The sequence below is a fragment of the Tamandua tetradactyla genome, chromosome 8 (assembly GCF_023851605.1).
Source record: "Tamandua tetradactyla isolate mTamTet1 chromosome 8, mTamTet1.pri, whole genome shotgun sequence".
Classification (NCBI taxonomy): domain Eukaryota; kingdom Metazoa; phylum Chordata; class Mammalia; order Pilosa; family Myrmecophagidae; genus Tamandua; species Tamandua tetradactyla.
Genome location: NC_135334.1, coordinates 108,379,712 through 108,406,651, shown reverse-complemented (window position 1 = coordinate 108,406,651; position 26,940 = coordinate 108,379,712). Strand labels below are relative to the sequence as shown.

At 43.7% G+C, this 26,940-nt stretch overlaps 1 protein-coding gene across 11 annotated transcripts in view; it reads left to right on the top strand.

Annotated features, from left to right (window-relative positions):
- WT1 (WT1 transcription factor) overlaps window positions 1-10,660 on the top strand; it is a 43,771-nt gene extending 33,111 nt beyond the window's left edge. For 9 of the 11 annotated variants that reach the window (XM_077114311.1, XM_077114309.1, XM_077114314.1 and 6 more), the window contains 5 exons: window positions 170-266; window positions 2,882-3,032; window positions 6,121-6,210; window positions 6,793-6,885; window positions 9,241-10,660. In XM_077114311.1, the coding sequence (XP_076970426.1) occupies window positions 170-266; window positions 2,882-3,032; window positions 6,121-6,210; window positions 6,793-6,885; window positions 9,241-9,362 (553 nt within the window). In that variant the 3' untranslated portion in view covers window positions 9,363-10,660. The remainder of the gene's footprint in view (window positions 1-169; window positions 267-2,881; window positions 3,033-6,120; window positions 6,211-6,792; window positions 6,886-9,240) is intronic. The other 2 variants (XM_077114312.1, XM_077114310.1) reach the window with 1 other exon arrangement.
- Window positions 10,661-26,940: the final 16,280 nt, after the last annotated feature.

The window sequence follows — 26,940 nt, the reverse complement described above, 5'->3', positions numbered from 1 at the left end:
ACTTTTCCAAAGCGGCTCCATGGAGGGAAGCGAAACCCAAGTACTTTTGTCCTGTGCGCTTTTACGGGGAAAAAAAAAAAAAACCACCTTCCCCCATGCCTGCAGAGCGTTTCCCATGGGCGATCGTGAGCCAGCCCCGAGCCCTGTTCTGTCCTCCTTGTGTTTGCAGCCACGGCACCGGGTACGAGAGCGATAACCACACGGCGCCCATCCTCTGCGGAGCCCAGTACCGAATACACACCCACGGCGTCTTCAGGGGCATCCAGGTGAGTGTCTGCGGGTGCTCCGGCTGGCAGTGGGCTTCGCGGCCTCCTTCCCTTCCCGACAGCCTTTCAGTTCCTGTCGATGGACCATCTGGTACTGGCAAGTCTGTTTCTAATTATAGGCTCCTGTGACATCAAGGACACCCCCCCCCCCACCTTCCACCGGGTCAGATAAGCCAGCTTCCTCCTCCCCCTGAGGCTGGTGTGGATACCGCTGCCTCCCCGACTCAGATCTTTCCTCCTTCACTGCTTATTCACCTTCTCCACGATGGGCTGCACAGCTCTTGTATTTGAGCTAATTGGGCTTGACTTAATAACCTGGGTCCTTGACTGCTAAGAAGATTTGGTCAGACTGCAGAGTGCCCACAGATAGTCTATCTTGCCAAATATAGTATTAAAAATTATAATTAAAATGCCACCTATTAATGATAATAATTATTATGATGCCATCTATTTCAGTAATGATAATACTACTACTACACCTGTGGCTGGACACTTTCTGTATGCCAGGCATTGTACTAAGTTTTTTTTTGGGTGGAGGGGATGCATGGTCCGGGAATCAAACCCGGGTCTCCCGCATGGAAGGCGAGCATTCTACCGCTGAAACTACGTGTGCACCCTGTACTAAGTTTTATACGTGGACTTTTTTTTTTATTAGGTAGAGGAGGAAAATGAAGCCCAGAGAAGACAAGTGACTTGTCCAAAGTCACACAGCTAGTAAGTGGTGGAGCTGGAACTTGTAACATGGGCCTGTCTGAGTCCAGAACCCCTGTCTTTAACCACCACGTTTTACTGCTTAGGGAGATAGGAGCCTATAAACAATTCGGAGGAAGGGGGTACTCCAAGGAGAGTGAAACAAGTAAAATTTTTGGAGGACCAAGAAAGCTTGGTGGAAGGCCACATCAGAAGAGCTACATTTGGGAGGTCAAAAACACATGCCATTACCAGGGGTTTCCGTTTGTAACTCTTGCACAATGTGGCTTGCTGGCTGCAACATGAGTAACAGCTGGGGCATTTTCATCAAAATAGTCAATACTCTAGAAATAAGTCTTGTAGGGGCCAGGTCCCCATGTGAAATGTGGGGCAGGGAGCGCTGAGATGTTCTGATTAATGTTTCCAGCAGCATCCTACAACGAACAATGTGCTCCCTCATCCCAAAGGCAAGAGTTACAAAAATATACAAATCTGATGGAGATTTGGAAAGAGTTGATCAGTCTCTCAGCAAGTATATCAGGACCCTCCACTAGGAGCCCTGATTGTCATCAGCCACTTGATTTTATATCCTATTGCTGTGTGTGCAATTAAAGGAAATGAAAAACGCTTTCTCGGTCTTCGTGCCTACCAAGTCCTGTTCATCAGACTCACCATCGTGGCCTCTGCTGAAGCCCAGTGTGGATAGGTCTTGCTTCGTTACCTGCACATTTTCTCCCAAAGGATGCTAAATCAAACACAGCTCCATTTAATGTGTATGCCACCATTTGCTCTGAGACACTGTGGCTTATCAACAGCAAAGTTGTATGTCACTGCAGTGCATTTTCTTTTCCAAAAATGAGTGTGACTTTGTAATGAGAGGCTACGTGAGATAGGAATTAGACTGCAAGTGTGGGGCAGAACTGAAAAGGCACAAGGCTGGGAGTTGGTTAAGCTGAGAAGTATTTCCTGCTCTTAATGCAAAACACGGATGTGTACTTCTGTCACTCACTCGCTGTGTTCGGCCTCGATTTGTCCATCTGTAAATGAATGGGTAGGATTCAGTGGTCCCTTGGGCACTTCCTGTGTGCCCTTCTGTGATTCATTACTTCCAAGAGCAGGAAGGGGAGCTTGCTGCTCTCTTTCCCTCCAGTTCCTTTTCATGGCAGGCTGATGATATACATGTGGCACCCCCACAAGATAAAGGCCGAAACCACAAAATGCCTTGTGAAGGACATGGAAAGTACATGGAGGGCAGATGGCTCTCATCACATTTTCTGGTGTCCATACTAAAGGACTGCACTGGCTCCACCATGCCTTTGGTGGTCTCTGGTGGCCTCTGATGGCTTCAGCTCCCCTTCACTGACAGAAACCCCCAAATCTTGGGGGTTCCTTCCTCCTTGTCATTTACTTGCCCATGGAAGGTCTTGTCAGTTTAGGACTCACTCATTATCCCATGTTTTTCTCCACTGTGATCTTCCCCACTCATTGCAGATCAGATGTGAGGTTATGTAGTCATGTCTCTGAGTAGAATGGAACGGAATCTAGGAGTTGGACCTCCAGACCTCACTGCTAAGTGGAAAAACTGAGACAGGTTGCATTGGGAGCTCTTCCGGTCACTGCCACTTCTTTTCCAGATGCTCTTGGCCAGCAACTCCAAAACTCCAAAGCTTCGTTTCAAGTACCAATTTGGATGGATCAGTAGCGATGTTGTTGGAGCACTGCACTGTAGAATGTCCTGAGCGGTTATCTATTAGTACTGTCTGCCGCGGGCATCTGGGGGAGTGGAGGCGGGGGTGTGGATCCAGACCACTCCCTTTGGGTGTTTTCCAGTGCTCACTTCCCCCCGGGAACTGAAGTGAGGTTCTCCCCATGTTCACATGTGGCTTCAAGCCTCCCTTTCTCTTTCCTCTACTCTCTGCTTGCAGGACGTGCGGCGTGTGCCCGGGGTAGCCCCAACTCTTGTGCGGTCGGCATCTGAGACAAGTGAGAAGCGCCCCTTCATGTGTGCTTACCCAGGCTGCAACAAGAGATATTTTAAGTTGTCCCACTTGCAGATGCACAGCCGGAAGCACACTGGTGAGTGTGTCCGCCACCCAGCGGTGGCTCCAGCAGCCTTCGGCACTGGTGGTTCAGGAGCAACTGCTCCAGGCTCTCACGTTCCTAAGGCCACGGGTGTTGATGTCAGGTCATCTCTGGGATGAAACGCAGGTACTGCTTTGAAAGGTCTGGCCAACGTGATGGAAAAGGCTGTGGGACTTGTCTTCAAGGAGGCAGAGTAGGCTGGTGGTAGAGCAAGGGTTACATAATCCAGAGCCCTGAGTTTGAATCCTCATTTCACCACCAAGCCATGAGCACATAAGCAAGTGTCTTAGCCTCTCTGAACTTCATTTGCTTCATCTGGAAAATAGACATGGAAATACCTACCATTTAATACAATTGTCAAGACTAGAGTAAATGAAATCAAATTGAATTAAAGAAGCTATAGATATGAAAGACCTAGAATAGTGTCCTCTGTCAGTAGGTCTGAATAAAATGATAGCATTACTATAATAATACTCTTAACATCCCTAAAGAGAGAGGGGCCAGGCTGGGATTGCCAAAAGCAGGCGATTTTGAAAGGTTGACAGGCAAGGCCATTTTAAGAGTTAGGAAGAGGCAATCAAAATAAAAGTGTAACTGCTTGGGTTAGTGATCAGTTGGATTGGATCTTTTGAAAGATGAGAGTGAAATGATGATGATTTGTGATATATCAGGGAAAACCATGTTTTCCCCCATGTCCCGGGGTCAGCCTCTGGAAAGTGAGAACTGGCCTCCTCAAGTGTGAACACCCATTTCACAAATGTTTCCTCTTGGCCGTGTGGGTTGGGTCTTTGCTATGAGAAAACAGTGCAGAGTCCACGATTTCCTATAGATGGTGAGCAGTGATGTCCTTTCCACAACTGAAGGACAGCTTCACTGTAATCATTACCATTATTATTTTATTGTTACTGTTGATTTTGTGATTGGTAAGCTAGAGAATCAAGCACGCTGCATTCAATTATGTTTTCAAACCATTGGACTCTGCTAATTCATCCTGTCTGGAGGCTAAAGGTGAAGAGGACATGTGGCATGTTATATTTTTCCACAGATATTTTTCTGTAAAGGTTATAAGGAAAATAATGAATTAAAATTCTGCCTGAAAAAATGCAAGGAAATATATTGAATGCAGATATGATTGTAGAAACTTTTAATGGAAAAGAGGCACTTAGAAAGCAGTGGTGGTTAGAGTGCTATATAAAGGGAAGGCAGTGGACAAAGCAGCAAGACCTTCAGGTCCCCTGGAGGTTGTAAGAAATTTTTCCTTACCTTTTTCCTTACAAAAGGCAAGGGCAAACAGGCAGTTATTTGACAATCCTGCAGCCCACTTCTTAAAAGAGTGCTGTCTTTTCTTATTTATTTATAATAACGTATTATAATTATTTATAAGTGTTCAAGCTATTATATTAAGCACTTTTATATTAAGTAATTTCTATGTGCCAGATATTCTACTCATATTTTTTTTTAATTTATTTCTCCCACACACACAAAACAATTATCAGATGGGTTGGATATGATGGAATCAGGACTACAACTCATGCTTTTAACTCCAGATCACAATCCCTGTTCCCAGAGACTCTGTGATTTGGAGTCACAATTTACACATATGAAGAGGAACTAGGGGAGCATAATGGGCTAAATCAGAGGCTGGACGAGCTGAGAAGAGGAGTTCAAAAGCCATCGATTTGAGCTAGGGCCATCTGAGAAGGAAGGGCTTGCATTAACCATCAAAGGGTTGACAAGGTTGGACAGAAGTAATGAAGGATCAGCAGAAGCAGAAAAGTTGGTGGGGCGGGGGGGGGGGGGGGAGGAAGTAGACTGAACAGGGCATGTTGTCTTTTCCAGCTTATGGAGTGAAGTGTAAGGAGCTGGACTGGATATAAATAGAAAGTGAAGAAAGAGCTCCTCAGGGTTTCCCAGCCTGATGATGAAGGGTAGACCTTCTTATAAGGGTTCCGTGGTACTCTCTGTAATGAGGGAAGGAAGAGGTTTAAATATGAACATGAAGTGTCCAAAAAAGTATCCCAAAGGAAGTGGCATTTGTGAAGGATGAGTGGGCTTTGATGGGTAGGGAGGTGGAGCTGGGGTGAAGGCCATTTCAGTGAGCTACGTGCAGTAGGCTTTGGGAATGGTGAGCAGCCCGTGTGGCTGAAATACAGGTTAATCAGGGAAACAGAGGAGGTTACAAGATTGAAAAGGCAACTAGGGGCTGTCCTATAACAGAAAGAGCTGACCGGTCCTGCATCCCAGAATCCTGGTGACTCAGAATTCTCATAAGGAGGTTGTCAGTGTACTCCTGGGGCTCAGTTCCCAGTGTTTGGCTGAACTTTGTCTAGCGAGGACAGGGGTGGAGCTTTTCCACTCAAGGCAGAAGGTTGTGTAATCACACTACTGACTTCTCGCTGATGAAAGGATACCAAGAACTTTTTAAATAATTTGGCTCCTGGTTTAAGTTGAGCATCTCATAACCATGGAGTCATTTATGCTTGAATCAAAAATGAGGAGTCGGTAGCAGAGAACACCAAATCTTTGGACCATAAAACATAAAACACCTCTTACATGGGGCCGGCTCCAAGGCTCATCCATCCCAGAACTCTGCCTCAGACTCAGCCGAGGAGTTAAGACTTCACTTGTTTTCTCATTTGTCAAATTGTTCTCTGCTAATAAATTTTTGGTATTACCTCTGGGCCATGCATTTACATGGATGGTCTGCTTTAATTCATTCACAGATCCTTGGAACCTGTCAGATTATTGTCCCCATTTCACAGCAAGGAAGCTGTGCCTTACCCAGGGTTTAAGTGGCAGAGCTGGATTTGACTCTAATGTCAGACTCCAAAACTAGAGCTCCTGTTAGCTTCCTATAATCCAGAGGTTAGGGACCCTCCTCATTCACCAGCCTGCCATTCTACACCTAGAGCATGTGTGCAGGTGGGCATTTTATCCACATGTGGTCGGCGTCACTATCCCAACACCACCCCCAAAGTACCTTGGCGTCTTGGGGTCTCTTCGCTCTCAGTAGGAGAGGTCGGCTTTAATGACATCCTGATTTTCAGTGTCATTTTCAAATAGAATATGTGTCTTCCCCAAGGTGAGAAACCATACCAGTGTGACTTCAAGGACTGTGAGCGAAGGTTTTCTCGTTCAGACCAGCTCAAAAGACACCAAAGGAGACACACAGGTTTGTAGGTTGACTTCTTGTTGCTGGCAGTTATGTTCCCTTGGGGTTAGGGTTGATTTTACAATTCTCTTTCTTGTTGAATATTGATGAGACAGCCAATTTGTTTAATGTTTTGCAGTTACTTTTTTTTTTTTTTTAATTCTGGGGATTTTCCTTCTCTCAAAAAAAAAGAGAGAGAGAAAGAAAGAAAAGCATCCCACATTTCTTCTGCAAACCACAGAACAATGAAATTTGTGGGAAGATACAGTTGCCATCAGTAAAGAACCCAGGAGGTGGAAAGCAGAGTCTGATTTGGAGCATGTGATTCACTTGTTCTGTCTCGGACCCAGCTGAGATGTCCCAGCTGGTGAGAAGCAGACATCTGTGGTTAGGGAACGGTTGTTCCCAGAATGGAAGTAGGTCCTTGAGGGTTACTGCGCAGAGGACCAGGTGGTCCCTGGGGCACTGGGGAAGCCCAAGGATGAGGCTGACGTGAGCACACCTGGAGATGCCGGCTGCCCGCAGCTGCTGGGAGCGGGCCCTGGGGGCCGAGCTGCGCCCCACATTGCTAGGGCCGTGGCTAGACCTTTTCTGTCCGTTTAGGTGTGAAACCATTCCAGTGTAAAACTTGTCAGCGAAAGTTCTCCCGCTCCGACCACCTGAAGACCCACACCAGGACTCATACAGGTAAAACAAGTGCGTAAACTTTTCTTCACATTTATTTTTCATTATTTTTTTAAACTACTGCTGAGTGAAGTTGTTTGGGATGAGAGAATGGAAAAGACTAGTATATAAGTTGTAGATATGCTTAGAATCAGTTGAATGGAAGAGCAGGCTCTGACGATCTTTAAGTAATAAATAATAACCTTTTTTTTTTAAGAAGGGGAGGTAGGGGAAATACAGATCCAGAGAGAGATGGGAAAAGAAGTCTTTTCATGAGTAACCAGAATGAAGAAGAAGAGATAAGCTAGGTCCTTACTGTTCCCAGTTTGTCACATCACATTTTTATCACTCAGTTTGATAGGATAATCAACCTTCCAGAAAAACAGCAGAAATTCTAGCAAAGTAAACATTTGTTCTCCTGAGAGCTCATGTTACATGACACTGTTTTCAGAGAACCCAGTCCTTGCCTTGCTGAAAGCTAATGCCCCAGGAGCAGCCAGATATTTCTGCTAGACTAATATATCAGCATATGGCTATTATTTCCTTCCTCCAGACCAGACCGGGCAAGAGGACATTTATTCACTGGCCACTGCATGTTTTTGCTTCTTGTCAAGGCTGGTGACCTTCATAATGCAAACAGCACCACTTTGCTGCATACTCTGTAGCTTTGGAAAGAAGGCCAGTACTTATGCTTGCTCATTTTATCTTCACAACATCCTTGCAAGAAGAGTAGGTTTGGCCCGCTTTGCTCCCTGCTTTGCAGATGACTTGTCTGAAGTTACAAAGCTAGTAAGTAGCAAACCCAGTTCTGTCTGCTCCTGGCTCACCATCTCCCACTGTGAAAGCACATGGGTTCCCCCAGCAGCCTAGGCAGGAGAGAATCTAGAAGAGTCAACAAAATCGGATACCATGGAAAGACTGAGCAGGATGAAGACTGAGAGGAGAGAGGGTTGGAAATTGCCCATTGAGGGAAGACCTTTGACAGCACAGCAGGGGCGGTGGTGGGGGCAGGAGCCAGATCAGGAAGAGGAGAGGAGGATTGAGGGCAGTGAAGAACATGAGACCATAACCCTTTGCAGTCCTGGATCTGAGACCCAACAGGCACCTGTGCCCCAGAGTTGGCAAGATGGCCTCCTTGCTTCCCTACTCAGGGGCCTTTGATACTCCTCTTTTGATTTGGTCCAGAGCTCACAAGTTGATAGGGAAGAGTTGTCCTTTGTACCACCCCCTGTGCTTAGCTATGTATCTGTGAAGTGACCTCTGTCAACCAGGAGACTCTTTAATGCTATATTTAATCAGCCCCTAGTTCTGACCCCGGGATGGTACTTCCCCTAGGACGTTTCTCAGGACTTGTCCTGACCAGTAGTTCTCAGCAAAGTCCTGGGGCCAGCAGTACCCCAAGAAGTTCCTCCAGGTGGTACAGGGTGTGGCTCCTGTGGCAGTTTTAATTAGGATGAAGGTACCTCTGTATTTTCCATGATGGCTAGGCCTGTGAGGTGTGACACAGGAAAGACCATGGACTCGGGAATTAGACAGACTTGGATTTGAGTCCTGCCTGGGTTTGCCCCTTGCAGCTGTCCGACCTCATCTGTAGAGTGGGGAAAATAACGCTCTCCTTCCAGGACTGCTGGATGGATTACTTGCGGCAATGTACGCGGGGCTCAACACAAGGCTTGGCATACATTAGGCATTTAATAAATGCAAATTATCTTCAATACAGAGAATGAGGTCTTCGAAGGAACATCTGTGGGCTTCTTAGATGGCAGTCCTTCATCTTTCGGGAGGCTTGTTGAAAATCTCAAAACCATGCCTCCAGTGGAGTCTTCAGTGTAGCAGGGTAATACTTCATAAGGTGTAGGAGGCAGGTAACAGGCAAGTTGATGTCAGTGATGTATTAAAAAATATACAGCCCATCTAGATTCTCACCTGTATCAGCATTAAAGCTGCAACCTGAGCTCTAGCCCTGGATGGGGAGCTATCAGTAGTATTCAGGTGATGATGCCGAGGCCCTTGCAGCCCAGTTAAGCTCAATTCCCTATTTACTGAGACAACAAAGGAGTAAGATTTACCCAGTTCATAAAACAGAGCTTGAAACAAAAAGGGGTTTCCCTCCTTAATTAAGTTACCCAGGCATTTCCATGAACTAGACTCAACTCTTGTCTCTCCCATCTCTCAAGACTACTGACTTAACAGTATTTTACAGTATTTCAATACTCAAGGTCCAGAGGTGCTGCCACTTTAGGGCTGCCCATGAGATGAGCCCAGTTCATTAGCTTAGAGGAGGAACTGTGGGGAATCTGGAGCAGTATGGTTTAACTCAGGTGTGTATAATTAAGCTTATGCCCAGCCTTTCCCTTGCACGTGTCTGACTGGTGATTGTGTCAACAGGTGAAAAGCCCTTCAGTTGTCGGTGGCCCAGTTGTCAGAAAAAGTTTGCCCGGTCCGATGAATTAGTCCGCCATCACAACATGCACCAGAGAAACATGACCAAACTCCAGCTGGCGCTTTAGGGGGTCCAACCCAGGACATTTCTGTGTCCCAGGCAGGACGGCATGTGAACTACTTCCAAATCTGACTGTACAGTTCCTCCTCGCTCACCTCTCTAAGAAGGAAATGGCAACTAATCTTCACCCAACTTCCCAGACAAGACACCTGTACTACTGGATCCTGCCAGGTTGGCCTGGGGGCGGCTGGTCTCTGCTTTGTCATCTTTTTTTGTTGACTCCCAAAGACCTGGTAAAGTGGCTCACGATGTCCAGTCAGTTGAACTCCCATCGTCATTGGGTCTGGATTTTCCGTTGTAAGAAGAGCCATTGTTGATAACGTGGTCCCACCCTCCCTTTCTCCCTTTATGCTCATTTTCACTAGGAATGGAGTCATTGTACCATTTTCCATCATGGAATATTTATAGGCCAGGGCATGTGTATGTGTCTGTTAATGTAAACTTTTTCATGGTTTCCATTTACTAATAGCAGCAGCAAGAAATAAATCAGAAAGCAAGGCATTGAGGGTGAGTTTCGTCTGATGTGTTCCAGAGATCAGGCGGACTGCTAACCTGGAAGGCAGGATGTAGTCCTACCAGGCAACTTGTAAACCCTGTGTGTTTCAAGCAACTGAAAAAAAGAATCAGAACTAACCCATATCTCTGTAAGAGAATCTTTCCGTGCAGTTAATTTCATTTTAACATTAGCCCAGTGCTCTTAAGATAACTGTATTTGAAGATCTGAGATTTTCTTTTCGTGCTGTTTTGTTTCTTAGGGTTTTTTTTTTTTGTCTATTTTTGGGTTTGTAATCATGTGCAGCATCAGAGATGTACATATCTCCTCACACAAAGGACGTGGAATGCATTTACATCATTTGGGGTGTCCTTAAAATGTAAGGAACATGCTGGGTATGTGGCCTCAAATTGTAAAGATTAAATGACTCAAAATAGGGAGCTGGTCCAGGACCTCCATTGATTAGACTGTTCTTGAATAACTTAACTTTGGGTCTATGAGTACATGTGAGGTAAAAAATGAGACTGACTGGTGTGAGGAAATCCATTGTTTAAAGGCGGTTGGGTGGGAGTATGTGTGTGTGTGTTTTTTTCCCCTAAAGGGAGGAAATTTATTATTTACAGTTGCTTGAAATTATTGTGTAAATATATATATCAGATAATGATTTGCTCTTGGACAACTATAATTAGGAAATGTATAAATATTAGATGCATCAGTATTTGGGTGTTGATCTTAAACGTATTGATAATAACACTAAAAATGTAACCTGCATTTTTCACTTTGCCCTCAATTAAAGTCCATTCAAAAGGAAAGTGATAATATTCTATCAGCTGTATTATGTCATGGAAAGATTCAGATTTCAAATCCCAGGGCTAGTTGAGCCTCTTTTAAACAGCTAAGAAGCTGCCACAGATCTAGCCAGATCCTAATTTCAATTTATTGTTCTCCTTTGCACCTCAGTAGAGAATTAAACAGCAGTGAGTGCTGCATCCACATTGTATCATAAATTGGTTATGCCCTTGCTGTGCAATTTGATGGGTTTGTGGACAGCATGGTGGGAATTGCATTTCAGCATTTTATTTAAGCAGGTAGTCATTGCAAGACATCAATTCTTGTTCCTGATCTGCAAAAAGGAACAGAGAGATGCTAATGATAATTGGTCTTTTTGAAGTCCATAGGTATATCACTGGGACTGGGAGGGCATAGGCAAAACTCCTAGGATAACTGAATTTACAATGTATGACTGTAAATTTCAGTTCAGCAGGTTGAAAACTGCTTAATCTCTCAAGGGCAGCTGAGTGTGAAAGTGAAAACCTACAGTATCTATAAACAATAAGCTCTTCTTTCTGGTTCTGGTGTATGGTTTTTCAGTTGTAAATAGGGAGATTAATTTGGTGCTGCCCCTCTCAGCCTCATTATCTGGGAGCTTGTGTGCATTCCAGGTTTCATTTAAAATGGATCTTGAGCAGACGGAAGCTCAGCCATGGAGAGTGTGGCTCGAAGTTTGGGCAGCCTAAGACTCAGCATCCTGAGGCCCCTCTTTTTTTTGCATCTGGCTCTTAAATCACTGTTAATTATAACGAGTGTGGTGACTCATTTGTATCAGCCAGCTTTATCTTTTCCTGCCAGAAGACAGCATTTCTCTGGAGAAGCTCAGGACAAGCATGGCAAATGTCAGCGAGTCAGAGTGAGCCAGGTTTCACAACAAAAGCACAGCGTCGTCATTTCAGCTGCACAATGAAGACCAGAGCTACTCGAAGTACCTTAGCTGTTTAGCTTGCAGTTAAGGAAAGCTGCTTGTTTGGAAGGCAGACCAAGCTGGGTTCAAATCCTAAGTCTCCATTTCCTCAGAGTGGGGAATAAAAGAGTTCCTGCCCAAGAGGTGATGTAGTAAGGATGAAATAAAGATAATCTATGAAAACATCTACCTAGCAAATGCTTAATAAATTTTAGCTAGAAATATTTTTATCCAAGAACTCACCTGCTCATTTCCTTTTATTCCTACTCCTACAGGCACCCCTTGCAATGTCCAGCCACTCTCACAGGTCAGCTCTGCAAATGACAAGTTCATTTCCTTGTACCTCATACCTCAAAGAGTTAAGGTTTACAGCAATAGAGCGTCTTAAGCCAATGTCCCTCAAGAGGCCACATCTGCTTGCTTTATATCTTATGTAGAGGACATGATGAGCATCAAGTGTGTGTTTCTGAGAACTGTGAGGCTGACCATCAGCAGACTGTCAGGAAGCAGTTGACAAGAGTTGGTCAGCAGCGGCCCAAGTGGAGGCTGTATTAGTTGCAATGGTCAAAATGTGCATTTTCCCCCCAACTCGCTTTACTATAGTGCCTGGTCCAGTGTATGGTTCAGTATCTTTAAAAAGGCAATTTAGCTTCATCCCCATTTTCTCTGCTGAACCTTCCCAGGCCATTCCAGTCATTGCAACCCTCTCATCTTGATACTTCTGTTAACACTCAAAGTATAACTTTAAATGCTACCGTCTATCAATGTAGTGCTGTCCCATCTTTGATCTTTACAACAATCCTGTAAGGCAGACAGGGCAAGTATAATTATCCCCACTTAACAGATGAAGAAACTGAGGCTCAGTGGAAGCAAGTGGCTGAGGCACGACTTGGGCTCTAGTTTTCTGTATTCAAGTTTGTACTAGAACGTGCTTGATGGTAGAGACTTCCACTCTGCTTCATTGTTCCATATCTATAAATCATGTCTTCCCAGTCAAAGAGGGAGCTTTCAGAGGGAAAGAGTGGATCTTCTCCCTTTCCTGTGTTACTTACATCAGGTCTTAAATATTAATGCCCCTAGAAACCACCTGGGGAATTGATTATAGTACAGACCCTGATTCAGAAGTGTATTTCTAACAAGCTCCAAGGTGACACCCACCCTGCTGGTCTCTGGATGAGACTTTTACATACTGAGATCTGCAAGACAAGCTCAGTAAGTGCTTCCTGAAAAGTGACTGAGGAGATTTGCATTTGACAACCCTGGGACTGCAGTGAAGCCCCCGACCCTTGAGAGTGGCCGGCGGAGACTGCCCAGCACTGTGAGGGTCCCTGGGCCGGTGGGTCTGGATGTTCATGCCAGATGCTGTAAGATGAACTGCATGGGTAGGGCCAGGTGACTCCACCTATGCAGAGTTTGTGTTCAAACCCAAGTCACTTTGTGTAAGCGGGGGAGACCTCCTTAGGTGAGGTCCAGTGTAGTGGACTCTCGTCCTCTATATCCGGTCCTCGTACTCCACTCAGTCATGCATCTTGGCAGTGGGCCTCTGCTGCCCTAAACCTGTTTTCCAGAAGCCCCTAAGAGAGATCTTACAGCTTTGAAGAGCATTTACTCTCTGTGAGCCAGCAGTGCCGCTGGTGGGCCAGCGTTTCCCACCTCTGTCCTCAGTAGAAACTACTTGCTTAGCTCTCGTGGGTACCAAGGGGAGAAGATGTCTCCTGTCCTGTCCCCTCTGCTGGCTGTTTGCACCACTGACACTGGGCAAATAGGATCTATAGTAACTGGAAAGTGTGTCAGGAAGGTGTGTGTGTGTGTAGAAGAGTGGTTCTCAACCCAGGGCGATTTTTGTTCCCTGGGCAGGCACCAGGAAACGAATGAGGTCATTTTTGATCATTACAACTGGGAAGAGAAGGGCTTAGCAGAGGTCAGGGACGCTGCTTAACATCCTGTAGTGCACAGGACAGCCCATCACAACAGAGAATTACTTGGCCCAAAATGACAACAGTGCTGAGGTTGAAAGACCCTGGTGTAGAAAAGGGGAATCATTTTCTCCAGGCAGAATTGTCACCGGACCTATGTGCGGACAGTGCAGTCCTGGGCTAATCTAAGAATTACTGTATGGTCCCTCTTTAATCCACTTTTCCATATTAACTGAGTCTTGGCAATGCATTTTTTCTTTGAAGACGTAGCAGGCAGAGGGTCTTGTAGGATTTTCTCACAGGTGAATGCTGAAGAACCACGAGGAGGAAAACAATCCCTAAGTAAACCTCAAGGCTTCGACCTTTTCATTCGTGTCTTTGCTTCTGGTGGCTGTTTTATTAATCGAGTGGTTGACATGCACAATCATTTATTTGGTAGAATCTTGCAAAACTTAACGGATACATTTAAATTATCATGATGATGACCAGACTTGGTCTGATTTCCATCATTCATCGGTGATACATGGAGAAAGTAGCTGCTTCAGAGGAAGGCTCTGGGCTTTCCTCCATTTCTCAGGTTAAATCCTGACTCTGATTCTCAGACTGGTTTTAAACAGGAAGAGAGAGAGAGAGAGAGAGAGAGCAAGAGCGATCGAGAGAGAACACGGGAAGAGTCCTCTTTTAGAGGGCTAGAAACCCCACTGGACCAGCCAAGCAAGACAGCTGTAGGAAGCAATCAAGGCCAAAGACCTGACTTGCTGATGGGCTCAGGTTTTCACAGACCTTCCTGAATGAGGTTATGTTTCAGAATCTGGTGAGAAGATGAGGACAAACTCCTGAGTGGAAGCCTCAGACCAGATCGCAGATATGAGCAACTAAGGTTGACCAAATGAGAAATGTGAGGTTGGGAGATTTTTACGGAGTGGGGAGGATTGAAGGCCGGTCAGGGGGGATGGGGCCGAGATAAATGTAGAGGGGTGGGCCAGTTGAAACAGCCCCAACTCGCAGCTTCCCCAGAGCACTGGTGATGTTGACAGGCGGTGAGAAGAATTGCCTGACACGGCAGGGACCTGGGGACTGAGGAGGCAGTTGGACTCCAGGAGAAAGAGGAAGGAGGGGTAGAAAGAGGAAGGCAACTCAGGGAAGAAAGATGAGGCAGATGAGGAATGGAGTGTGGACGTCACGAGGTCTGACGGGAAGAGGGGGCTCTGGCTCACAGGGCCTGACCCCCGCGTGAACCTGCCTCAGCACTGTTAGCTCACACCTGGGGCTTTCTTAAATAGGAGATGCCCAGGCGTCAAAATGCAAGTAACGATAATGGGGCACCATTTACTGAAGATTTATGTGCAGACAAGTGCCATTTATGGGCCCTAAGTACAATCCCCATCTTACAGATGAAGAAACTGAGGGTCTGAGAAGCACCTCAAACAGTGGAATAGTGCTCACGGCAGGCAAAGCTGAGGTGCTAATCCCATGAACTGAAAGCTGACGCTCTGAACCCCTGCACCACACCACGTTATCCCCATCAGGGGGCATAAGCCAGAGGAGCAGGAAGGCCAGGAAGATGCCACGGTGACGTCTTGCCCACGTTCTTGCAATACTAGGGCTGTTTATCAAGTGCCAAAAAAGAGGGCAGGCCTGCTTAGCAAAATGTCCCCTCCCCGCCCCCATATCCAATTGTAGAGCCTGTTTATAAAATATGTCTTCATTCAATATTTTATATTAAATACCGGAACTTAAGAAATGACATAGCATAATACAGCCGGACAGTGATAAAAGGGGAAAATTGAGAAACACATTTTAAAAGTTCAAGGTCAATGATTACTTTTTAAAAGCAGCATCCTGCTTTCCCAAGGCTGAGAAGGAAACGGGTTGGGTTGGGTTTTTTGGGGGGGTGGGGGGTGGGGTGGGGGGATGGGGATCTTGTGGATGTGTCCCCGTGGTTAGGATTGCCCCTTCTTCTCAGCAGGCAGCCCCCTGATTTTCTGAGACATGACCAGGCCTTTGCCGTCCAAAATCAGAAAGCTTGGGGGTCTGCCGCTGAGATGTCTCCCGCCCCAAGCTTTCTGAGGCTTAAAGACAGGACAGCGCATGGCAGTCGTCTGTCACTCAACCTGGGCACTTCCTTTCGGCCGCGCACCCCAGCGAGCTCTGGCGAAGGGAAGGCAAGGAGCGTCCTTGTCAGGACACTGGGAGATCTCATCTGGAAGAAAGAGCCCGAGGGCCTGGGTGGGTCAGCATCTGCCTGCGTCGCAGGACCAAGCTGACTGATGAAGGTGGCTTGGATTCTCCAAGTGGGAAACACAGTGTGTTCCGAGGGAGACTCCCAACGCCACCGTGTAGAGACAAGCTGCCCCCATTTTTAGGCAGGGACTCCTAAGCCCCAGAGAAGCAGCGAGGAGACGTGAATTTTGAAGGACCCCCAGGGTCTAGTAATGTCCAATCGGTAGGGGTTCTGTTCTGGTTAAACACAGGGTTAAACACAGCGGTTCTGTTCGCTGATTTAGTCCCTGGCCAGTCCTTCAGGTCACGTCTGGCAGGGACAGCCTAGAAGGGCGCTGGGGCAAAGGGGGAGGATTTCAGGGCCAGAAGTCATGGCCTGTTCTCCAGGAGGCAGGGAAATCCTGGTGGTGATAGAGCAGCCAAGAGCACGGGCCCTGCTCCTTCACACCGTGAGACCTGAAGCCCCTGAACTCTGAGCTTCAGCTCAGACAACACAACCTGCAACCTCCGAGGGCTGTCCTGGAGATTTAAGAGGCTGCCTGCTGGGGCTGAGCCCACCGCGTCAGAGGCAGCCAGAGTTTCTGTTCCGTCATAGGTTGAGCGGGGCCCCGAGCCATTTAAGAAGAACGGTGGCAGAGCCTGCTCTCTGCACCTTTGTCTACACTGGCCCTGGGCAGGTCGCTGCCAGCGAGCCAGGGTCCTGCCTCACTGTGGTCGCAGAGAGGTGGGTTGCCCCAGATGTCAGTTGCTGCCAGACTTTTGTGGTCACACAGTTGTTTCTTCCTTCCTAGCATGACCTGCACGAGTCAGGAGGTTGAATGGGCAGATACAGGGGCAATTTGCCCACTTGTCAGTTACCTCAGAGAGGAGGCTGCTTGTTGCTAACACGTGGGACTGGCTGGTCCCCACGCCTCAGCACACGTCAGGCCCATGTCCCAGGGTATCCTGAAGCATCTTTTGTGTAAATCTCCTTTCTGAACCCATCACAGTGCCTCCTGGTGGTTTTCAACTTCCCAAATAAGAGAAGAAGCAGAGGCTATTCAAAAGGCTTGGCAGAGACACGTCTTTTTCACTTGGAGTACAGAGGGAGGAGGGATGGTGAAAAGGAACGGGGAAATCTGGGGGTCTCTGGGTACTCCTTGCCTCCTAAGTCGCTGATGGCATTCTTGGTTAGGTGAACCAAAGGAGAGAGCAATCACTCACATATTCAAAAAACAGTAGTGATTAAAAACTTCCTGTATTGCATTCTGGAATGAATTTATCATGTTTTCCTTTTGCTTGTTCATAATTCACAGTGGTAGAGTCAGCTTTCAAATTATGGTCAGTTCCATGATGCTTTTGCACCTGGATGAATCTGAATACTTTATTCACCTATCTGACCATCCAGTGCCAAATCTCTATAGATCAGAAAAATCTCAATATATGTGTGTGGGAATTTTACATTTTATTTTGCCCTTTTTCTCCCATATGTTTACCCTTTTAAGATTACAGGCTTTTTGGACAGAGAACCTCAATTTTATTCCATGGAGTCCCACTTAGCCTTATGACTCCAGACAAGTTTCCTTGACCCTCAGTTTCCACCAATTACAAGGGGGGGCATATATAACCCTGACCTCATAGGAGAGTTGTGTGGGTTCAGTGAGGCAAAGCACCAGGGCTTGGTGCTTGACACATAATTGAAAGTTGATAAATAGAAACATAACAGAAAGTTAACAAGGCAGCACTTGTTCTTGTTATTCTTGTGTTGATGTCGGACACTGTGGACATCTAGTGGATTTCTGACTTGGCATGACTTGGAGATTCTTTTGGCCTTTCGGGAGTGCACCGAGGCTGTAAGTCACTGAGGATGGCCAGGATCACGGCAAGATTACCTGATTCAGCTCAGGGTAGTCTGATGCGCCTTTTCCTGCCACACACATTCCTGGTTGACTTCTTAAGGCAAAATACAAACACCAGGGGAATCTGGTACCATGCCCCAGACTGCCAAGATGCACTCCTAGAAGCAGATATGTGTAGGCTCCAACCCGTTTGGAGAATTCATTAGGACAGTCTGTGATATGGTGCTGAAACCAGAGGCTTGTTCAGGCAGGCCAGGGATGGGGGAAGTCTAGTCCCTGATGAACTTCTACAGCTGATAAGTCAGCGTCTGCTGGCAGATTTCATTTTTCATGGGGCCATCTGCATCCAGTCAAGGATAACTTGTCTTTCTGGAAAAGCTACTTGTCAGCATCAACCCTACACAACCTCTCCTGGGTGAGTCAGGCACCACTCCTGCGTCCTGGGGTCATGGGGTCGGTGTGGTGTCAACAAACCAGTGTCATCATAATAGACTTGGAGGCACTGAAGTGGCCAGGGTGTTTATATGGCTGATGCCCTGTTGCTTTTTATTAGCCCATGTTATTGGTGATTTAACTCTGCTTTAGTTGGTCTATCAATCTTCAGAACAGTGTTTTTATTTTCTGAATTTTGTCATTGCTATTATCAGTTTTTATCACCTGTTTATGCAGAGAACATCGCTACTCTCACCAGTCCATTCTTTCTCAGTCCTTTCTTTCTCATGCTCTCCTTTCCATTCCTTCCCTCCCTTTTCTCTCTTTCTCTCCTTCTCTCCTGCAGGTTGGAAAATTCCCGGTTCGAGTGAGTTGGAACAGCCCTTCTCTCTGATGATTAGGTTGCCATGGCAGGTCCTGAGGGAGAAATCCTAGAGCCTGCTCTCCCTGATGGCAGTTCTACCTATGGGGCGGAGGGAGAGGGCTCATAGATTTGGGGGGAACTTAGAAGAAGGACTAAGTTCTTAAAAGTGCCTCTACTTTTTTTTTTTGATATCCATAAAGGTTAATGCCAGCTGTTGTCATCTAGGTCTTCCCAAGCCTGAGATCCCTTCAGGGCTGAGATTTCCCAGGAATTCTGTCCTCTGCTCTGGTCAGCACCTACCCATAGTTGGAGAAACACACCCTACTGGTCACTGTTGCCCCAAATTCTCACCATTAAAACCTTCTGGAGTTAGGGCCAGTTAAACTAGGTTAACAAGTAGTGGCATCCAGGAGAGAAACTCACTTCTTAACTTTGAAATTAGGAATCATTTTATAACTTCATTCTTTTAGCAAGCATATCATGAGCCTCCCACGTATCTGGTCCCTGTTTAACAGATGAAGCAGGCATGGTCCTCACGCAAGAAGTTCAGAGTCTAGGGGGAGTAGCAGAAACAAACACAGGTAATACAGGCATGGTCAAAGGACCAAGAATGAACTTTATCTAAAGGGTCCAGGGAAAGTTTAATATTGTATTTTTCAGTCCAGGATGTGAAGGATATATAGGAGTTTCTCAGAAGGAAGACAAAAGAGAAGAACATTCTAGGCAGAAGGAACTGCAAGAATTAAAAGCATAGGGAATATCTTGGTATACCTGGAACCATAGGAAAGGACATCACTGGTCCACTATCCAAGAAGACTCTGCTTTCTTGGGTCGCTGTACCCTCAGAGCGCGTTATTCAGTGTTATATACAAGCCAGTTCCCACCAGCTTGGGGAGGCAATTGTTAAATATTTAGGAATTTTATGAGCCTGTTGTTAAAATGTAAAAAGCTTGAAATTGGGAGTATTTACACCATGGAAATTGACAGGTCCTACAAATCGGAACTTTCCTGTTTGTTTTCCAGAGGCCAATTTACAAACCACCACCCCGCTGTGGACTACCCCTTTGGGTGGTGGATGGGTAATTCCATCCCAAGAGATCCTGGGAAACATATCCCTTTGTACTCAGGTCAAATATTCCCTTCTGCCAGGAAGGCCCAACTGTATGGTTCTTAGACATCTGGCTTACAAAGGTGGGATCACAAGAGAAATAAAAAATATATATATCTGACTCTTTCAGTCTTTGAAGATGATGTGGTTTGTGGGGACCTTGTCCCTGCCTAACACCGTGTCCTGGAGACTTCTCCAGGGCACCTGTTCTAAAGTCTCTGTGGGGCCTGGCCTAGATATCAGTTTGCACTGAGGTCAATTAACAGGTCTTTGATTTCCTCTCTCAAGGGTGGGGCAGCCCTTGTCTACAAGAGGTCTTTCAGGGCAGGGGGCTAGGCCTCAGACCTGAGAGAGCTCAGGTTAGCCAGGATCAAGAAAGGACTGGCTTTTTCAAGAAATATTTTTCTTCCTTTCCACTGCATTGACTGCTTTTTTCCACTTCCTGTTGACGCAGCCTTGGTCTTGATAAATGTGTATGTGGTTGCTCAGGCCCTGAAATCTCTAGCCTCAAACCAATCCATTGTCCAGGGCAGCATGATTGAAGGTTAAGCAAAATACTTTCAAATCCCAGCTTTGCTACTGACCTTTGGCGGTAAGTGAAAAAAAATATCACCTACCATCACTGACTGTAAAGCCCACCTCATGGGATTGCTGGAAGAACCAAATGAGACCATGTGGATGAAGTGCCTGGCTTTATTAATTAATGTCTGTTTCCCTCCCTTTTGGCTCTATCCAGTCCCTGATGACTTTCACTCCTGCCTTATCCTCGTTTATCCCTGGTGGAGGCTGATGCTGACATTTTGGAAAAAGAATCAATGATGGATCTGCCTCCAATTCTATGGGACCCTCTTATAAATGGAGCCTATTCACCAGGGGCAGGAGACCAGTCAGTGACCCATCTGGGTAGAAGCCTCATGGCTGTGGCTTTATCACAATGCTCTCGTCTCTCTGAACCTGTGAAATGTGGATAATAATAGCACTCATCCTAGATTTGTAATGAGGATCGAATTAAACATTGCATTTAAGTTGCTTAGCAATTAGCTTGACACATTGTGATGTGGGAGCTGCTATTACTTAACTTGCCACGACTAAATAGACAAAGTTGAAAGGATTCTGGGACTCAAAGGGACTTAGAACTGGAAGGAAACTTCGAGTCCAATCCTCTCATCTACAGAGAGATGAAGGGCCATATAATTAGCGGTGTAGCCCGGACTCAAAGCCAGATACCTCACCCACGGTCCGGAGGTCCCCTGATCTAATCAGCAGGAAATGGTTAATCCTCCTTGAAATCTTCTTTTTCTACCCAAAACTGCAAGGCCAGAACAACCCTCAAAGAAGATCATTAATATTGGAGTTTGTTATTTTGAGGCTAATTAGGACTCACATCACTGTTTTTCCCAAAGGATAAACCGTAAGAGGAGAGGGGGCTTCATTTCCAGGAATACGGAGCTGTTACATGTGGTCGTCTCAGTGGGAACCAGAGCCTCCGGGAGCTGTTGGAACATACATTACCCAGAAATCTGGCTTCTTTGAGCCAAATGCAAATACAGGCAAGACCAAAAGCTGCGATTTCAGCTCTCTCTTTAGCAAAATGAAGCACATTAGCAGATAAGACAAAGCTGGGGAAATTGGCAAAAATTAAGTATCAGCCTCAAAATAAATATATTTGGAGCAGAGTATTGGCCATATGTAAAGTGTGTAAAAATTGTTTTTAAATAGATGGGGTGATTTTTTTTTCTCCCATTTTCTTCTCCTGCGTGTTTATTTTGGCCATTAGCTCGAAGAGACTATTGACATTCTTGACCGTTGAAAATCTTCTAGGAGCTGGCCTCATTTTTGCATTTTTTGCTCTCCCTCTCCCCATTTTTTGAGAAGTCATAGGGTTATAGGAAAATCATTCAGGAAATACAGTTCCCATACATTATCCTATAAATATTAACACTTTGCATTAGTCTAGTACATTTGCTGCATTTGATGAAGAACACTTTTATCATTGTACTATTCACCAGAATCCATGGTTTACTCTAGGTTCACTGCATTGTACAGTCCCATGAATTTCTTAGAAAAATGTAAACGACCTAAAATTTCCCTTTTAACTACAGTCAAATATATAGCTCAGTGTTTTTAATTGTATTCAAAATGTTGTGCTACCATCCCACCGTCCATTGCCAAGACATTTCCATTATCCCAAATAGAAACTCTGTACAATTTAAGCATTAACTCTCTATTCTCTATCCCCACTCCAGCCCCTGGCAACCTATATTCTAGTTTCTGATTCTATGAGTTTATATATAGAATAAGTATTATTGTAAGTAGTAGAGGATAATAAATTATTCCTTATCAGTGAGCTCATACAATATTTCTCTTTTTGTATCTGATATTTCACTTAACATGATGTCTTCAGGATTCATCCATGTTGTTGCATGTGTCAGTTCTTCATTCTTTTTTTATGGAGATTAATATTCCATCGTGTGTATTTACCACATTTTGTTTCCCTATTAATCTGTTGATGGACACTTGGGTTGTTTCCATCTTTTGGCAATTGTGAATAATGCCGCTATGAACACTGATGTGAAAATACGTTCAAGTCTGTGTTTTCAATTCTTTTGGATGTATCTACTGAGAAGTGGGATTTCCGGGTCAAATGATAATTCTATACTTAATTTTGTGAAGAATCCCTATACTGTCCTCAACAGTGGCTGCACCATTTTACGTTCCTCCAACAGTGAACAAGTGTTCCGATTTCTCCATATCCTGTCCAATAGTTGTAATTTTCCATTAAAAAACAGTATTCATTCTAGTGGGTGTGAAATGGTATCTCATTGTGGTTTTGATTTGCATTTTCCTAATGGCTAATGATGTTGAATATCTTTTCATGTGATTTTTGGTCATTTAACTTCTTTGGAGAAGTGTCTATTCAGGTCTTTTGCCCTTTTTGTTGTTGGGTTGTTTGTCTTTTTTGTTGTTGAATTGATGGATACCTTTATATATCTGGATATTAAACCCTTATCAGATATGTGGTTTCCAAATATTTTCTCCCATTTTGTAGACTGTCATTTTACTTTCATGATATAGTCCTTTGAAGCACAAAAGTTTTAAATTTTGATGAGGTTCCATTTATCTTTTTTCTTTCTTTTGTTGCTTGTGGTTTTAAGAAACCATTGCCTGAAGAAAAGTTTATTTTGTCCTGAACCTAAATTTTCTGTAGCGCATAATCTAACTCAACCTGTCTGGATAGATCATTTAAACAATCCAAACACAGGGCTCCCAGAATAAGAATGAGGGCCTTTAATCTTGTATAGCTGAATGTAATGCCTGGACAAATCTGAGAGTATCTTAAGCAGATAATCAAAAAACATTGGCAAGTCCCTTGAGAGATTGGAGAAAAAATATGGAACTATTAAACTTTACCACTGGGGAAACCCCTGATACTGTGGCAAACATTAGGGACACCCAAAATCAATAGGCCAACCCCCTGATATTGAGGCTTGCTCTTGTGAAGAGTATGTGTGTAGTGGAGAAGCTTAGCCTGCATATAAGTATGCCTAAGAATTACTTCCAGAGGACCTCCTTTGTTGCTCAGATGTGGCCTCTCTCTCTAAGCCCAACCCTGCACATGAAATCATCGCCCTCCCTCCTACATGGGACATGATATCTAGGGGTGAAAGTCTCCCTGGCAGCATGGGAGATGACCCCTAGGGATGAGCCTGGCCCTGGCACCATGGGGTCAACAATGCCATCCTGACCAAAAGGAGGGAAAATATGTAGAACAAATAACATACCAGTGGTAGTGAGAGTTCAAATGGAATCCAGAGGCTACTCTTGAGGTCACTCTTGCACAAGCTTCAGTTAGACATTGATGCCTATCATAGCTTGCCAAACCCAATCAACATCATGCTTACCAATCCTAAAGCACACCTAGGGCATTATATAAGATTCTACAAAGGTTCCATGCCCTAGAGTAACTTTCCAGAAACCTACAACCTCCAATGGGTCCCTGGACCAGATAAGTCCTGAAATGCAGAGGGGCCAGCCTCTCCAGAACATCAACTAGCTCCATCCTTCTATCCCCTATTATTGACAGCCCCTTCCAACATGGAAAAAGTTAGAATGGGCACAGCCCAAATACCTCTAAAGAGTATGAGAAAGACTAAAGGTGATGGTGGAGTTATATAGAAAAGGTAGGGTTTAACAAATGAGTATGATTGCTGAATCATTATATTGATATTTCTTTTAGTCTCCAGTATGTTAGAGCAGCTAGAAGTAGAAACCTAAAATTATGGAATTGAAATCAATTCTAAACTCTGAAATCTGCTCTACAACTGATTGTTATGATGTGCTTTGAAATTTATCACTTTTTTGTATATATATTATTTTTCACAAAAAAGAAAAAAGTCTATTATAATGACAAATGTACACCTATATGATAATATTGTGAACTATTTATTGTATACTTTGGATGATTACATGGTATGTGAATATATAATATATATCAATTAAAAAAAATGAAACCGTTACCTAAAGCAAGGTCCTAAAGGTGCTTCTTTGTTTTCTTCTAGGAGTTTCATTGTTCTTATATTTAGGTCTTTGATCCATTTTTAGTTGTTTTTTTTAAATATATATAGTGTGAGGTAGGGGTCCACCCTCATTCTTTTGCATATAGATATCCAGTTTTGCCAGCACCATTCATTGAAGAGATTATTCTTTACCCAATAAATGGACTTGGCACCTTTGTCAAAAATCAGTTAATCATTAATGTAAGTGTTGATTTCTGAACTCTCAGTTCAATTTCAACGATCTGTATTTTTGTCCTTGTGCCAGTTCCATAATGTATTGATCACAGTGGCTTTGTAATAAGTTTTAATATTGGAAAGTGTGATTCCTCCAACTTTTTTCCCCTTTTTCAAGATGGCTTAGGCTATTCAGGATCTCTTTCCCTTCCATATAAATTCAATGATTGGCTTTTGCATTTCTGCAAGGAAGTCTGTTGAAATTTTTATTACTATTGCATTGAATCTGTAAATCACATTGGGTAGAATCGACACCTTAACAATTTTTAGTATTCCAATCCATGACCATGGAATATCCTTCCATTTATTTAGGTCTTCTTTTGATGTCTTTTAGCAATGTTTTGTAGTTCTGGTTATGAATCCTTTACATTCTTGGTTAGATATATTCCTAGATTTGATTCTTTTAGCTGCTATTGTAAATTGAATTTTTTTCTTGAGTTGTTCTTCAAATTGTTCATTACTAATGTATAGAAACATTACTGCAACTTTGTTGAATTCATTTATTAGCTCTAATGTCTTTGTTATGGATTTTCCAGGATTTTCTGTGCATAAGATCATGTTGTAGGCAAATAGGAAAAGTTTTACTTCTTCCTTTCCAGTCTGAATGCCTTTTATTTCTTTTTCTTGCCTAATTGCTCTGGCTAGAAATTCTAGTACACTTTTGAATAGCATGGTAGCAATGATCCTTGTCTTGTTCCTGATCTCAGAGGGAAACTTTCAGACTCTTACTGTAAGGTCTGAAGTTAGCTGTGGGTTTCTCATTTTTGTCCTTTATCATGTTGAGGAAGTTTCCTTTCATTACTAGTTTTCTAAGTGTTTTTATTAAGAAAGGTGCTGGACAATGTGACTGTGATTGTGAAAACCTTGTGTCTGGTGCCCCTTTTATCTACCTTGTCAACAGACGAGTAGAACTTATGGAATAAAAATAAATAATAGGGGGAACAAATGTTAAAATAAATTTAGTTTGAAATGCTAGTGATCAGTGAAAGCGAGGGGTAAGGAGTATGGTATGTATAATCACTTTTTTTTCTGTTTTCATTTAATTTCTTTTTTGGTTGTCTTTTTATTTCTTTTTCTGAATTGATGCAAATGTTCTAAGAAATGATGAATATGCAATTAAGTGATGATATTGTGAATTACTGTTTATGTATATAGAACGGAATGATCGCATGTTAATGTTTTAGTTCGTTTGTCAAATTTTTTAAATTAATAAATAAATAAATTTTAAAAAAGAAGGGTGCTGGATTTTATCAAATATATTTCTTCATCAAATGAGATGATCATGTATTTTTTTTTTTCTGTTAATGCGGTCTAGTACATTAATTGATTTTATGTTGAAATATCCTTGCATACCTGGCATAAATCCCTTTTGATCATGGTGTATAATTCTTTTAATGTGTTGTTAGCTTCAATTTGTTAGTATTTTGTTGAGGATATTTTTTTTGGGGGGGGTGTATGGTCTGGGAATCGAACCCGGATCTTCTGCATGGAAGGCAGGGACTCTAACCACTCATTACCCTGTTGAGGGTTTTTTTTTTTTTTTTTTTCATCTATGTTCATAAGAGATATTAGTCTGAAATTTGCTTTTCTTGTGGTATCTTTATCCAGCTTTGGTATGAGGGTGATGTTGGCCTCATAGAATGGGCTAGGGAGTGTTCCCTCATCTTCAATTTTTCAGAAGAGTTTGAGCAGGATTGATGTTAATCCTTGGAATGTTTGGTAAAATTCCACAGTGAAACCATCTGGTCTTGGGCTTTTCTTTGTTGCAATGTTTTTGACTATTAATTCAATCTACTTGTTATTGGTTTTTTGAGATGTTCTATTTCTTCTTGAGGCAGTGTAAGTAGTTTGTGTGTTTCTGGTAACTTGTCCATTTCATCTAGATTATCTAACTTGTTGGTGTACAGTTATTCAAAGGATCATTGTGTGGTCCTTGTTCTTTATCTCTGTGGTGTCAGTAATAATGTATCCCCTTTCATTTCTGATTTTATTTGTATCCTCTCTATTTCTTTGTCAGTCTAGCTAAAGGTTTGTCATTTTTATTGATCTTTTCAAAGAATCAACTTTTGGTTTCATTGATTCTCTCTATTGTTTTTTACATTCTCTGTTTCATTTATCTCTGCTCTAATCTTTGTTATTTTCTTCCTTCTGCTTGCTTGGGGTTTGGTTTGCCCTTCTTTTTCTAGATCCTCTACCTTTGAAGTTGGGTTTCTGATTTGGTATCTTTCTTCCTTTTTAATGTAAGCATTTATAGCTGTAAATTTCCCTCTTAGTCCTGCCTTTGCTGCATCTCATAAGTTTTGGTATGTTGTGTTTTCATTTTTAAGATATTTCCTAATTTCCCTTTTGAGTTCTTCTTTGACCCACTGGCTGTTTAAGATTATGTTGCTTAATTTCCACATATTTGTTAATTTTCCATGTCTCCCTCTATTATTTCTAGTTTCATTCCTTTGCAGGTGGAGAAGATACATTGTTTGAGTTCAATAGTTTAAAAAAAATTAGGGGGTGCTTGGGTAGTTCAGTGGTAGGATTCTTGCCTGCCATGTGGGAAGCCTGGGTTTGATTCCTGGCACATGCACCCCCCAAAAAAGCCAACGGTAACAACAGCAGCAAAAAGTTATGAACAACATTCTCTATAATATACATATCACATATCCGCCTTTGTGTATGTGTGTGTGTGTGT